Source organism: Hydra viridissima, unplaced genomic scaffold, assembly GCF_058129835.1.
Source record: "Hydra viridissima isolate aposymbiotic clone 2 unplaced genomic scaffold, HvirCarnegie_v1 scaffold_9, whole genome shotgun sequence".
NCBI classification, from domain to species: Eukaryota; Metazoa; Cnidaria; class Hydrozoa; order Anthoathecata; family Hydridae; genus Hydra; species Hydra viridissima.
This window is the reverse complement of record NW_028324308.1, coordinates 14,908,402-14,922,875: the sequence shown is the minus strand read 5'-3', so window position 1 is coordinate 14,922,875 and position 14,474 is coordinate 14,908,402. Positions and strand designations below refer to the sequence as shown.

Genomic DNA, 14,474 nt, shown 5'->3' with positions numbered 1-14,474 from the left:
TAATTAATGTATTACTACTTTGTATTTACTAAGTTATATTTTACATGCTTGTTAATCTGAGTATTAAATTAAACTATTGTTTGTAAATTACAATTTATCAAACGAATGAACAATCGTAAAATTGAAACAAATTTTTCAATTTGCCGATAGTGGTATCCTGTAAGTGTATTTTTTCGTGAATCTTGCATATTAGTGTATTTTCCCGCGAGCCCTGCGTATTAGTGTATTTTCCGCGAGTTCTGCATACTTAATCGTGAACTTTAAATGTCGAAAAACTCTTTAAACGTTTGAAAGCGTTGTTTCCAAGGAGCAAAAAGAATAAGAAAGAAATGTTTTAAGTGTCGAACGTTAGACAAAAAAAACTCTTTTGTTTGGTTCTTTCAACTGAAAGTTGACTTTTTTAAAAAACGTAAAAATTGTAAAAGATAAAACTAAGCAACTGTTAGTTTCTATTTTAGTTTTCTTTTTGCCTTATTACAAATTATTACATATTATTTTATTTTATCTGAATTATTTCAAGAGTTTTGTTTAAAATGCATTGATTTTAATCTCGAATTAAAATAAAACAAAATGAAATGGTGTTTGTCGAAAACCATAACATTTTTAGCAGTCTTTTATGTAATGACTCGTTTCATTCTCTATCCGGAGTCACATCGAGATGAAATTTGTGTTAATCACTCAGAAGCAGTTAAAGAAAAGATTCTGGTCATTGGTATTATGAGTAAGTTGAACGATTTTAACAGAAGAAGCGCCATTCGCTTTAGCTGGTTGAAAATTTGCACAGAAAGAGAAGAACTTGTAGTGTGCAAATTTTTTACAGATTCTATCGATAGTGCAAGTAACGATACAAAAACGAAAATAAAAATCGAAAACGATATAAATGGAGACATGGTGTTTATGCCGTTTAAAGGTTTGTATATAGATGGGTTTTTGCTGTATGATCGATTGTGATTCTTGCTTATATATATAACGCAAAAGTATCATATAAAATTAACACAACTGTGAAAAATAATTCCTTTATACCCATAATCAGATTATGTATGTGTGTTAGCATTATTATTGGACCTAAAATATTAATATAACTTTTTTTTTTCTTTCAGGCGGACATAATTTTGGGTTGCGTCTGGTGTGGATGGTTAGTTGGTTTAGCCAATACAGTTACAAATATTTCCTTCGAATTGATGACGATTACTTCTTATGTCTGGATCGTCTTTTGTATGAACTACCAAAGAGACCAGATAAAGGTCTGTATTGGGGATACATTCATTGTCGTGAACATGTTGTTAGAGTAGACGAAGGTTGGATGATTTTAACACGAGATATAATAGACGAAGCTCTTTCTAAGCTAAACACAACTTTACAATGTCATCCGTATGGAGATCAAGCAGTAGCCTTATGGATTAAGGACAGTAAACTAAATGTCACATACTTTTTAGATAACGAACGTGTTATACACGCTGCAACAGCATTTATGGGCGATAAGTTTATGTTATCAAACATTTGTCAAAATTATTTAGCTCTACACGGAGCTTATCCAACACAAATGTTGAAATACTGGATTCTAACTGAAAGTTTTGAGAAAAAAATTGAGAAAAAAAATTATTATATGAAAGACATACCGCCATTTCATACCGTTTGCAAATACAGTAAGGAATTTGATTGGAGATGGTTTTATCCACATGTCAGATTTGAAGCAAAACCTTGTCATACCAATCCAGTTTGGAGTATTACTAACGAGGAATTCAAAGGTCGTGAGGACATTGGTTCTGAAATTTTGTTTTAAGATCTGCGGATCAACTTACATACGTGATGTTATATTCAAGTTACGTGATGTTTTCTTCAACTTATAAGAAAAATTTCGTAGTGTAAGGGTCCAAGCCATGCATCATTTAATGTTTGCAACTTGAAATATCTTAGGGAATATTGCATACAGACCTTTATGTGGTTGGGATACTATTTAGGTTTGCTGATGTTAACATCGGATTAGTTGCTCTTTTAATTGAATAAGCAAGCTCCTTGTTATTCAAAAAAAAATTGAATAAGCAAGCTCCTTGTTATTCAAAAAAAATTTGAACAAAATTTTCTCTAGGCCCCCTCCGTCTATCTATAAGAATAAGGTGATGAGATAACTCCAGTTATTAATCAACTTCTAATTTGATGTTGATTGAAATATAACTTTTATTTTTGGCTAATTATTTTTCAATTATTTTCAATTTTTTTTTTATTTTCACCTAATTTGTTAAGTTGAAAAAGAAAAAAAAAGAAGAACAAAAATGGAGAATACTTTCTTTCAGACCTTGCACAACTTTTGACAAAATATTTTTAATAGCTACTGTCAACTTATTTTTGAAGGATTATATGTTGGTTGCAGCTGAGTAACCTCATTAGAGTTCTGTTGTGTTAGTTGGACTTTTGAGTGTCACCTGGTTTTGTTCATAACAAGAAATTGGATCCCTAGAGAAATGGATTGATATAAATTTAGGCCAGAATAACTGAAGAGCACTGTACTGTTGATATAGTGGCAAATGTTTCTTGTTTTTAAGGCATCAAGAGATGCCTTAAAAAGGCATCTCTTGATCTCTTGTACTTTTGGCTCTTTAAAGTTTTGGTTATGACGTACGTCGGGCTTCGGAGCCACATCAACAGATTGGTCGTCAGATAAGATAATCTTGACAAAACAATTTGTCAACATCACGTCTGGAGTAAAACTCTTGTCGTGGCATTTACGAAAAATCAACTTTTAGATAGTATCATCTTCTTGAAGTTTCATCATCTCGAATAGTAATAGGTTTTATGTCTGACCAATTTTTTTTGATTTTTTTTTTGATTTTTCGTTTTGTTCACGACTTCAATTTGAAACTTTTCTTACCAAGTTATGGAAAACAATGTTTAACTAAACCTCATAATTACGTTTTCGTTTAAAGAGAGATTCAATTGGTTGAACCCACAAAAAATAATAACGATTTGTTGCTGTCCAATTTTTTATGTTGTTCATATCCATAGCAATATTTACTGCATTCTTTAGAAATTTTTATCTTTAGAAATTTTTAGCATACTCAACCTATTACAAGCTGAACATAATATATCTGATTTATATTCCGGATACTAGACAATGACTTAAAAATTTTGTAGCGTTAAAATTTTTAAATCTAACGAATAACTTTGTTAATTTTTCGAAATTCATCAAATTACTTTATGTAGACAAACATGAAAACATGAAAAAATTAAAGACCTCATCAATCGCAATTTCTTTACAAAAGACTATAAATTACCTATAAGAAAGTTAAAAGCACTGATTCTATTTTACATATCAACTGTTGTTGCATTTTATTAAGCTTTATCAAAATGTGATTACTTTTGCTCATTTTTAGTTACATTTTGATGTTAAGAAACTGTTGAATGCCTTATTGGTATTTTTTTTATATTTCAGAGTTTGAAATTCAAAGTTTAACAAAAATCTAAAAGGCAACAAAATTTTCAGTTCACTAATGACGATCAATAGCATAGCGAATTTGATTGTATTTTTCACTTAATACAACCAATATTTTGTCCTACATTTGAACAACAAGTAAACAAATCCCCTGGTAAAAAGTTGCTCACAAAAAAAAAAAATTGTTAAAATTTAGGTTTTAGGTTACGCTATTTTATGTTAGAGGTAGGCTTGGAGATAGCGTTACTATTTCATTCATAAGTGAAAGTTATAAGGGGGAGGGGGAAGAAGAGTACAGTAAGTCAGAGTAATTTTCTTTTTCGGGGGATTATTTCCTTATGAGATTATATCCTTGGGGCGATTATTTATAAGAAATCTTATTCATTACATGAAATTATGGTAAAATGTTTATCAGGTTTAAGGTTGTTATAATTCATCTGATACTGTAATTATTTGAATGTAATAATTCAAAAATCTTAAAAATTTTATAGTTAGCAACTCACAATAATATTGTTTATAATCATGATGCCCTTTGTTTTGTATATTATTGATAATCACAATGGTTTTTGTTTTAAAACTTTCATATTAATAAACTCATTGCAAACAAATAGGAAGACTTAGTAAAAAATAATTCTTATCTGAAAAAGTATGAAAAAACCTGAAAAACCTGAAAAAGTATGAAAAATCAAGAGAAAGCTTTTTAAACTTCTTTATCTATTTACATTTTTATTTTATTTGTAAGTTGGTATAAATTTTATTTATTAAACTTTATGTGTTCATTTCTTTAAATACATCAAATGTATCAAAAATACATCACTCAACCACACTTTAAGCAAGAACATTTTTTGGCGCTACGAACTTGATGTAATTTCTCGTAAAAACTACTGTTTTCAACGCATTTCAATGCCACTGTCACCAGTTCATATTCTGTTACTTTACAGCATCTCGTTATTGGCTGTAACTTATATGTATTTACTTCATTGAGTGAAACTTCGTATTGCGCGTGTGTAGACATACAAGCACCAATACACGTGTTCATATCTAAAGTAGAAACCGCACATCCATGGACGGAAATCTCCATCGCATAACCAGTTAAAATACACTTTTGACTATTTTCTATAAAATTCAGCAGTTCGCTACCCTCTTGTACATCTTCTGCTCTACTGTATGTATGAAGGATTGTTGCTATGGTCACGAAGGATTTAAAACCGATCATTTTCTAAAACAACGTTTAAAGAAGAGTTTGATAAAATATTCATTTATGAAATGAAAAGATCACAAAATCGTAAAACTTACAAGAAATCAGATTACTTGATTTTTTTTCGTGTACTAGTTAGCTGTCTACTGCATTTACCTCCAAGAACACACGGTGTGTTTGTTAATGCCTTTTTTGTTTGTGTGGCGATGTTGTTGTTTTTTTCAATGCTGTTGTTTAAAAAATTGTTTAGCTGATGCTTAAACGTTTTGAATTGAACTTATAAAAAAAGATTTAACTCGATTCTCTCTTTAAAAACTAAGTCCAATATAGCAATTATCTTAAATATGAATCAGTTACGTTTAATATAGTCCGTAGTTTATATGATTTTTTTTTTTATTAACAAAATTACTGTTAAATTATCTTTTTTTTATCCATTTTTTTTTTTATAATTTTTTGCCAAGTTATTTTATAAATATTCTACCAATAGAAATCTTCGCAGTAGAATACGCGACAATAATAAATCCATTTAAAAAACTGATTATTATATCCTGATATGTCACGATAGTTATCTCGTTTAAAATCTCTGACACTTTCTACTTGTATGGGTGCTTTTTTCTGTGCATTGTAGTTTCGCCCACAATTTACGAGGTCCACCCACAATATCTTTCAATTGCTGACTGTTATGCAATACGTGTATTTAGCCAGTATAAGGTGACTGTTGGTTTCGCTTTTAAGTCTTAAATTACCCCAGTTTCGATTATTTTAATATGTATTATCTCTAAACCTCATCTCCGATCTCAAAGCCTGGATAACTTTCGGAGGATAGGAAAATTATCTGATTTTAGCAATTTGCAGGATTTTTCGCACTCCAGAAAATATTCTATAAATTTTGTTAAAAAAAAAAAAAGAAAAAAGTTTTATTTAAAAAAATTTAAAATCTGGCTCCCTTGAACATACCTTACTTATATGTTTGCTATTCACAAATCATGGTTGCTTGATGTATACGAGAGCGTCTTATTTAGTAGAGCTTCTTGTTTAGCACTTGGTAATTTCAATTAACAAACAATTTTCAATTATCTAAAAATATTGGAATTTTAAATTTCAATTTTCTTAGAAAAGTTTCGCAGGCTTCAAAAGAGCATAACTTAATAACTTTAGAACTGTTTGCATGGGTGGAAACAGAAAATGAGGGGAGTTATCAACAGTGAGGATATAAGTAGCTTTGATGCTTCCTTTCGATACTGTCTTTAGTAAGTTGTAAAAGTCTTATTAAAAAACGAGAATGTTTTTCTAAAATCGCTAAAATTGTATGTATCGGCGTTTGGTCTTGCAGCTTTTAACGAACAAAATGTTAAAGCTTCTGTGTAAAGTTACTTAAAAAAAAAATTTAATTTAAAATAACTTGTATAATTAGACGTTCAAAGTTCAGAAACTTTGGTTTTTATTAAAAGATTGATATATGTATCTTTGTACTTTATTAATATTCGTTAAAAACCGAAAAACCAAATGCTGATGCTTATAAAATTGAATAAGTGTTGCTTTGGGATTGTATTGAGTTTTCTCATTTTTTACATTGTTTCTGAATATTCGACTAATCTTTGCTACTTTACTAATTTTTCCTTGAATTATGACACAATGTTCCAAGTTATTTTCGATTAAAGAATATAAAAGAAGAAATTTACTCATTTATGCGTGTTTGTAAGTTTCATTAAGCCAAATTACTGAAAGTAAAAAATATATATATATAAATGCATTATATCAGCGATTTACTTGTCTACTGTTATTTAATTAATTACGAAAACTTAAAGATTTTGAATTGTTTTAAATCGTCAATAAAAATTCACGTTAAGTAGTGTTACTTAGCAACATGGACGTAGCAGTGGCGAAGCTAGCGGGATAGGCGACGATGTCTTTTGTTTTCGGTTCGTAACAATTTAAAGTTGGGCCCTTGCCAAAAGTAAGTAAAAAAATTTACCAAGAAATTTTAATTTGCATAACAATCTTTAAATTGCAATTAAAACAAATGATGTTCTCTTAGCCACCCTCCCCTCCCCCCCCCCCCCAATTTTCGTCTTAACTGTTAATCCGTCACCAGAACGTGACAGGTCAAATAGTTTTATTGAATATTGATTAATCGATACATCGATTGTATATATTTAATTCATTTAGGAATAGAAGTAATAATTTTGGTGAACGAAAAAAATTGAACTAAAAGTACTTTCAAGGAAGATTGACAGTTTCTCCCTGTAGTACAACTTAAATGTGCAACGAATGAAAAGGGTGGTTTCCTCTCTGTAGTACTTCTTACATGAGCTACTCCTTAGAACAAAAAAGGGTGTCGATTTTTTTAAAAAAGATTTTAAGATTTTTTTGTTTGTTCCTTCAATTAATTTGTGTAAATTTTATTTCTAAACTTGTTATGCAAGTTTGTCTTTCTGGTAAAATGTTTTCCTGCCGCGGAAAATAAAAATCTACGCTAAGACAAACTCAATTAAATTTTAACCTTACCCTTTCTATTATTTAAGCCTTTTATAAGGGCTCGAGATATTTTGTAAGGGCAGTGGGCTGATCTAGGGAGGAGTTCGACTTGGAGTTTAACGTTAAAATTTAACTAAGTAATGACAGCAATTTGTCTATTATTACTAAAGCGACCACATGATTTGCTTAAAATATAACTATTTTCTAAAAAAAGAGGAAATAAGACAATATTTAAAATCATTTTATCAAGTTGTTTCTTCGTTACTAAACTAGAAAAACTGAAGAACCAAAAGAAATTATCTTAACTTCACAGTTTAGCTTCACAGTTTAGCTTCACAGTCCAGTTTCACTTGTGAAGATGTCAAGTTAAGATGTTTCCGTTTTTCAGCTTTTCTTAGCAAAGTACATCAGAAAACTATCCCCTAATATATCTCCGTATTTTTCGTATCTCTACGCATTATACTTTTAAAAAGGGTAGTCTATTTTTATTGTCTATAAGTGAAATAACTCGTCTATAACTTTTAATAATAATTTTTAGAGATATGTTAAGGATTAAGAGATATACAAATATTCATGAAGTATTTATTTTTAACCTTTTCACTTATGAATGAAATAGTATTTGTTGTTTTCGAAAATATTTAAATAAATGGCTAAAATTTTGTATTAAAATTATAGTTAACTTAAAGAATAATTTTTAAAATATGACAAAAGATAAGAAATACATATAAGGCTAATACCTATGGTTAGATTTTCCTTCAAAATTAAGTTCCTTTTCAGTGAGATGGATGTAACATGTTCTCTTCTTATGGGTTTATTTACAAACTGATAGCCTCATCCCTATTCACTGATTTGAAGGTCTTTTAGAGATCCATCTTATTTTGGTTTTTTTTTTTCATCAACTTTTTTTTGCTATGATTTCCCAGTTCTCATCATATTCTTCAGTAAGACAATGTTTTTATCTATAAATAATCTCTCTTTGCAATATTTGAGTTTAATAAACTAAAAAATAATAATTTTAAACCTTGTCTTCAAAGGTCTTTAAATTTGTACATAACTAAAGGTCTATTTCACTTAATGTCTTAATCGATTTTGGAGCTCTTTTTATTTGTCCTGTGCTTTTGTACCTGGAACTTATGTTGCAACTCTATTCAATCACTTGTTTAAGATTTGATAACTTTTATCAATTTTAATTTTGGTAATCTTTTTTTTTTTAGCCTTACATACTTTTTTTGTGTGTATGAGCAGGTTTATTTAGTGGTAAAAGTAATTATGAGTTTTTTAAGTTTAGAATTTAATAGTTCCAAGACCTTGTCAATGAATTGCAACTGTCAACCTCACTGAGTTGGTATTTCTCAAGTTAAAAAAAGTTAAAAGAGTTAAACTATCATAAAAAAATGTCAAGTGAAGAGGAACAGATGAGAATGGAATTGCAGCGCATGCAAAGGAGGGCAGATGAAGTAACAAATGAGGTACCTTTTTATGCTTACTATATGTGTGTGTGTTTATGTGTGTTTATGTGCATGTATATTTGTTTACCTACTTAAATCTTACAATTTACATATATGGGTGTGTATGCGAGCCTGTGTGTGTCAATTCTTATTTATTTTTTCCAGTCTTTGGAAAGCACTAGAAGAATGCTATTACTGGCTGAGGAAGTAAGATTTTTTCATTTTATTAAACACCAAGAGTTGTCTTTATGGACTAGTTTTGATAACGATTTTAAAGATTGTGCTAAATAAGCTGAAATGTTGTATTTTAAAACATATTTTAAAGTAATAAAATGAAAAACTATTATATTATAGCTATATATGTTTGTCTATTTCAAAACTGTCTATAAAAATTTAAAATTATAAAAAAGCATTATGTTTAAGTACTATCAAATATCTTACGCTAAATTATAAGTCATGTGATTTTCATTCCTATAGGTTTTTGCTCTCCCCAACAACTGAATACTTATATTTAATGTATATTAAATGATCTTTAAAACATCTACATGCTTTATTTCTCTGAGACCATAAGTCTGGAAATATCTTTTAGCCAAATTTATTTCAAAATCGTTTATAACAGTATATGCGGTATTTTGTTTTTATCTTTAATAGTAATAATAGCAATAGTGGCATAAATATTCATTTGTAAAAAACAAGTTGTTTATATTTCCTTGTAGAACATTTAGCTCAAATTCAAATCATTCAAAGTAACTTTAAAATGTGTTGCTTAGTTATTTATTACTTATTAGACTCAAGATACTGGTATACAAACATTGGTTGCTTTGGATGAGCAAGGTGAGAAGTTAAATCGCATTGAAGAGAATTTAGATGATATTAATGCTGGTATGAAGGAAGCTGAAAAAAATCTCACTGGACTTGAGAAGTTTTGTGGACTTTGTGTTTGCAGTTGTAAGAAGTAAGTTTTATTATTTAGTTTGTTGTAATTCAGGTCTTAATCACTAAGGGATATCAGGCAATTCCAGTCCTGATTCTTTCTTTAGCAATGTTGAATGATCTAGATGAAGTCCATTGTTCAATACAGTGAAATAAATGACTGCATTTCTTAAATGGCTGTTTGTGAAAGAAACATCTGTGGTATTCTTGCGAAGAGCTAGTCCTATCTGAATATAAACATAAATTCCAAGTGCTTGGCAACATCTAGACATTCTTAAATCCACCTCAAGTTTTATTTTATACATAATTATTGTCACCCAACAAAATGGTACCATAAAATAAACAAGAATTTTTTTTTTGGAGTATGCTTGTGTATATATATATATATATATATATATATATATATATATATATATATATATATATATATATATATATATATATATATATATATATAAATGGAGCATTAAATTTAATATCTTAAGTTTCTTTTGATCAATATATTTTTAAAACAGACAGAATGAACTGCTTTATTTCATTTTAAAATATACTTTAAAATACACTCAGAGAATCTTTTCCTCTTTAGTTAAAAAAGAAATTGAGTTTATAGATGATTGGCTTAATATTTTAAAGATAATCAGAGGGCGTGTGACCTCTCATTTATACTGGATAAAAAAACATTTTTAAGTAATACTGTTGCCATGAGCAATCAATTCAGTTTTAAATTCTTTTATTGTCTATCATCTCTTATCCATGTTTTAACTGGGCATGCTTTGGACAATCAAAAGATTCAGCTAATGAAATGTTTAAAAGTAGCTAAAATTAAACTTTAGAAAAATTTAAGTTTATTTTTCTATTTGCCTAATAACTTTGCTGAGAAATGGAACCAACAGTAGTTCAGGTTCTGTGTCTAATAAAGAGTTAGAGCATCTAAGTGATGATAATAATGAACAAATGAATGTTTCAACTAAACATATAAATGATATTGATTCATGATTTATTAAACAACAGCAAGTGTATAGTGCACATTTCTTCTAGTATTGTTTACATTCTGAATATTCTAAAATGAATAGCTAAAAAAATGAAAAGAATAATTAATTGTTGAAAAAATACTAATAAATCCAAGAATTTTAAGGTGCTAAAGTATAAATATCTAAGATATTGCTAAATATTGTTGTATATGTGGCCGTAATCTAAGATATCGATAAATTCTATTGTAATCTAATGAATACTGTGTATGAAAAGTTTTTTGTATTGCTCAAAGGCGTGCTGACTTTGAATCTTCTGATGTTTATCGAAAAGCTTATACAAGGAAAGATCAACCACATTCAACTAACAATGATACACAGTCAAAAAACAATAAAGTTCCAAACAATGGTGCTGCTACAAGTGGATATATATCTCGGTAAAAAGTTGTATTTTTTAATGAGTGCTGATAGGAGAAATGGTAATGAATTGTGTTTGTTGTCTGCAAATTTTGTATCAGGCATACTTTCAGTTGTAATATCTTTATGTTAAATTACACCCAAGGTTGTTTTTGATTGAAACCTTTTTACATTTATGAAGTTTCTAAGTTTTTATGATTATGAACTTTTTTGTTTAGTATAACGAATGATGCACGAGAAGATGAAATGGATGAAAATATTGGGTATAATGTTGTTTTTTTTTATTTAATCTTTTATATTCTACGTTTTTGATCCTACATTGATCTCTGTTAGGTTTTTTTAAAACACTATATAATTTCATTTGTTTTTTTCTTTTTCACTAAATAATTGTATCACCTTTCAATTTTTATTGAATAATTGCATCGAATGAAAAGTCAAGTTGCTGGAATCCTAACTAATCTAAAGTCCATGGCTATTGATATGGGTAGTGAATTGGACCGACAAAATGTCCAGATAGGGAGACTGGGTGATAAGGTGACTAGGATATGTTTCTTCAATTAATGGGTTTTTAATATTTTATTTCATTTGATGTTAACTTTGCTTTCTCCCTGGTGATAAGGAAAATACGAAGCCAACAAAGTTTCAGCTTTTATTTCTTTTAATTTTTTAGGCAATGGCTAACGAAACACGAATCGAAAGTGCTAATAAAAGAGCAGAAAATATCTTGAGAAATTAGCTCATCTCTCTTCTAAGTTATACGTTTGGTTTTTTCATAGTGTTGTTTAGTAGTCCTCTCCTTTTTACTTATTATGTATATTTTATATATAATCTCCTTTTTATCACCAGTCACAAATTTTGCTTTAAACTTTACCTTCTATTCCTAATAAAAGTAGGGCACAAACCTTTTTACGTTGGTGTTCATTTGATTTCACAATATTTTGATCGTATAATTTAATTTTTTGATTGTAAATTATTTATATATTGGGATTTTATATATCAAGTAGCGATGTTTTGTGACACGTTCTGTGATATTGCACGTAATCAATATTTACCATTAAAGATTTTCCACATAAGCTACAATGTTTTAACTTTGAAGTGGGTTTATTTTTGTATAGTTTGCAAGCAAGGGATTATTTTTTTGTGTATAATCTATAGCAGAGGTTCTCTCTGAAAAATTTTTTATTTGGTTTTTAAATTTTTGATCCATCGGCTGTTAAAATATTATATTTTTAAAAAATACATCACAAATTCTTTTCCTGTATGATTAGTGGTCTTAGTGCATGTTTGTTAAAATTTCTCGCTGAGAATTTTTTTTTAATATTTCGGTAGATAGATTTATTTTATTATAATGTTAGACTTTTCTATTCCTTATCATTGTAAAATCGTTAGACTTGTAAAATTGTTTTGTTCCACGGGAAAACATCAAGAATCTAAAGTTTGTTTGTGTTGTGAAGAATGAAAAAATGAAGCCATTTGAAAGAATGAAAATACCAATTTTAAAAAACACCTTTAAACTTTTGAAGGTCAAAGAAGTAGTTTATTTTCTTAGTAACTTTGCTCCTTATAAATAGCTCAAAGCTGTCAACCAGTTTAATAACTCGATATCGACAACTTTTTTAACGTTGTAATTAAGTGGCTTAAAAGCTTTAATCTCCCCAATTACTTTCCAACTCGGCATCAAGTTTCGCATAACTAAAAAAAGGTAATGATTACCCAACCAACTCAGTTTTTTCTGCCACACCAATAGCTTTCCTGTAAATGTTTATAGTGTTAACTTTTATAATAAAAATTGGTAATTCATTAACTTTTTATCAAATAACCAATGGGGACTTCGCTTCTGGTGGGTCGTTTGGATATATCTCATGATTCTCAGTTAATACTGCACTGGGTTGAAACAGAAAAAGAAACATATTTTCTCATGAAGTTTCTTTTTTCGTGTCACTTTTCTCGTCATCGCAACATATTCTTTCAAAAATATATTTTGTTTACAAAATCGCAATTGTACACGTTTTGCATTCATCATATTGAAAAGACTTAATTGTCTTATACCGAAATTGTTTCTATTATACCGCAGATATTTCAGCATGAAAAGCTATGATAGAAACGAAATCTAAGAGCCTGTTTATATGGAAAGCGGGCTGGCTCGGCAAACGATCCTGCCCGTTTGCCGAGATATCAACATCATCAATATTTTAACTTAATTTTATTTTGCGTTTATATGAATAAACGAGCTGGCTAGTTCGTTTATTCATATAAACGCAAAATAAAGTTAAGTTGCAATAAGGACGACGTCGATATCTCGGCAAACGGACTTTCCATATAAAGAGCTTTCCATATAAACAGGCCCTAAGTTTGTTCGACGTAAAATCTCGTCCTATTATTTTCAATATAGAGAAGAGTGGGATAAAACGGGCCATAATCAAAAGGTTTTCAAGTTACATATATGTTTTTCTGAAGTATCATCTTATTATTAACCATACTAAAAACCGTTTTCAGATCACTCTCGTGGAGATATATAAAAAAAACTACCATTACAAATAATCAAGCATAGTAATCACAACCGTAAGTGTAAGTTGTACATAACATGGCTTTTGCATTGTTTTTAGCTAGCTTCTTTGTATGACGCTTCACCACAGAATATTGCTATTTTTTATCAGGCATTTTATCAATTTCTTTTCACAAAGTGTGGTCTTTGCTTTCATTAAATTTTTTTTTGGTGGCTTTAATTTTTCTTTCAATAATTGTTACATTTAAAATTATCATCATATTAATAAAATCATTTCGGCGTTTGTCATGCCTTTGTTGATAATTTTTGTAAAACTGAAAAACAAGAACAATAATGTACTAAAAGGTTTTAGAAAAAACAATAACAATAATGTACTAAAAGGTTTTAGAAAAAGTACGAAAAACGTTTTTTTCAAAGGATAAAATTAATTTTTATGTTTGGTATGAAACAGTTATTGCTTTAATAGGCATTACAAATAACTTTTTTATACCTTTTTATAAATATCTTTTTTATACCTTTTTTTAGAAGAGAATTAGATCCTTCCCTAAAACCATAATCTCTTTTCTTTCAAAAGCGACTTTTATGCCGCCCCCTTTACTAAAACATTACGCAAAATAGTAACTCAAACACAGCATTTTTCCAAAAACCCTGTTTTACCGAGCTTTTTATGTTTTTGAAATTTAAAAAAATCTTTTTATTTATTACCAATATTTCAAATAAGACAAGAAAAAAAAAATCCATATATATTCGCAAAAAGATTTCGTAAATTTAAAACATTTTGTTAATGTCGATTAAAAACTTGTGCAACAACTGGAGTTACAATCTCTGAGGGTAGAAGCTTAGAAGCTAAACCTCATCTTTTGCAATCTTTAGAATCTGCTATGGTGTGATGAGTAATGGTTTCTCAGGTGCTTTGCTTTCGTTGCTCAGGTACTTCTTGTACTTTATTTTTATCTACCATTAACTGCAGAGAAAAACCAGTTGTAAGTGCTGAAGCATAATCATTTTCTGTCAAAACATTAAAATTGAGTGGTGCAATCTTTTAAACCATTCACAGCAGTGATTGCAGACGCTGCCCCTTCTGTATAAAATATGT

The 14,474-nt window shown here is 29.1% G+C and overlaps 2 protein-coding genes across 2 annotated transcripts; both read left to right on the top strand.

Annotated features, from left to right (window-relative positions):
- Positions 1-416: 416 nt before the first annotated feature.
- LOC145185718 (uncharacterized) lies at positions 417-3,457 on the top strand. The gene is made up of 2 exons (XM_090098403.1): positions 417-910; positions 1,101-3,457. The coding sequence occupies exons 1-2, from the start codon at positions 571-573 to the stop codon at positions 1,781-1,783; spliced, it is 1,023 nt and encodes a 340-aa protein (XP_089954529.1). The 5' UTR covers positions 417-570; the 3' UTR covers positions 1,784-3,457.
- Positions 3,458-7,277: 3,820 nt separating this feature from the next.
- On the top strand, positions 7,278-12,307 carry LOC145186071 (synaptosomal-associated protein 25-like). The gene is made up of 7 exons (XM_090098408.1): positions 7,278-8,575; positions 8,720-8,761; positions 9,343-9,509; positions 10,752-10,892; positions 11,091-11,135; positions 11,307-11,406; positions 11,543-12,307. Exons 1-7 carry the CDS (start codon positions 8,501-8,503, stop codon positions 11,606-11,608), a joined length of 636 nt encoding a protein of 211 aa, XP_089954534.1. The 5' UTR covers positions 7,278-8,500; the 3' UTR covers positions 11,609-12,307.
- The last annotated feature ends 2,167 nt before the right edge of the window (positions 12,308-14,474 follow it).

Bases quoted from the DNA above. Each gene is read 5' to 3' on its own strand.
- LOC145185718 (XM_090098403.1), top strand. From the start codon at position 571: ATGAAATGGTGTTTGTCGAAAACCATAACATTTTTAGCAGTCTTTTAT. The intron at 911-1,100 runs GTTTGTATATAG...TTTTTCTTTCAG, and splicing joins GGTGTTTATGCCGTTTAAAG to GCGGACATAATTTTGGGTTG.
- LOC145186071 (XM_090098408.1), top strand. From the start codon at position 8,501: ATGTCAAGTGAAGAGGAACAGATGAGAATGGAATTGCAGCGCATGCAA. The intron at 8,576-8,719 runs GTACCTTTTTAT...TATTTTTTCCAG, and splicing joins CAGATGAAGTAACAAATGAG to TCTTTGGAAAGCACTAGAAG. The intron at 11,136-11,306 runs GTATAATGTTGT...TCGAATGAAAAG, and splicing joins GAAATGGATGAAAATATTGG to TCAAGTTGCTGGAATCCTAA.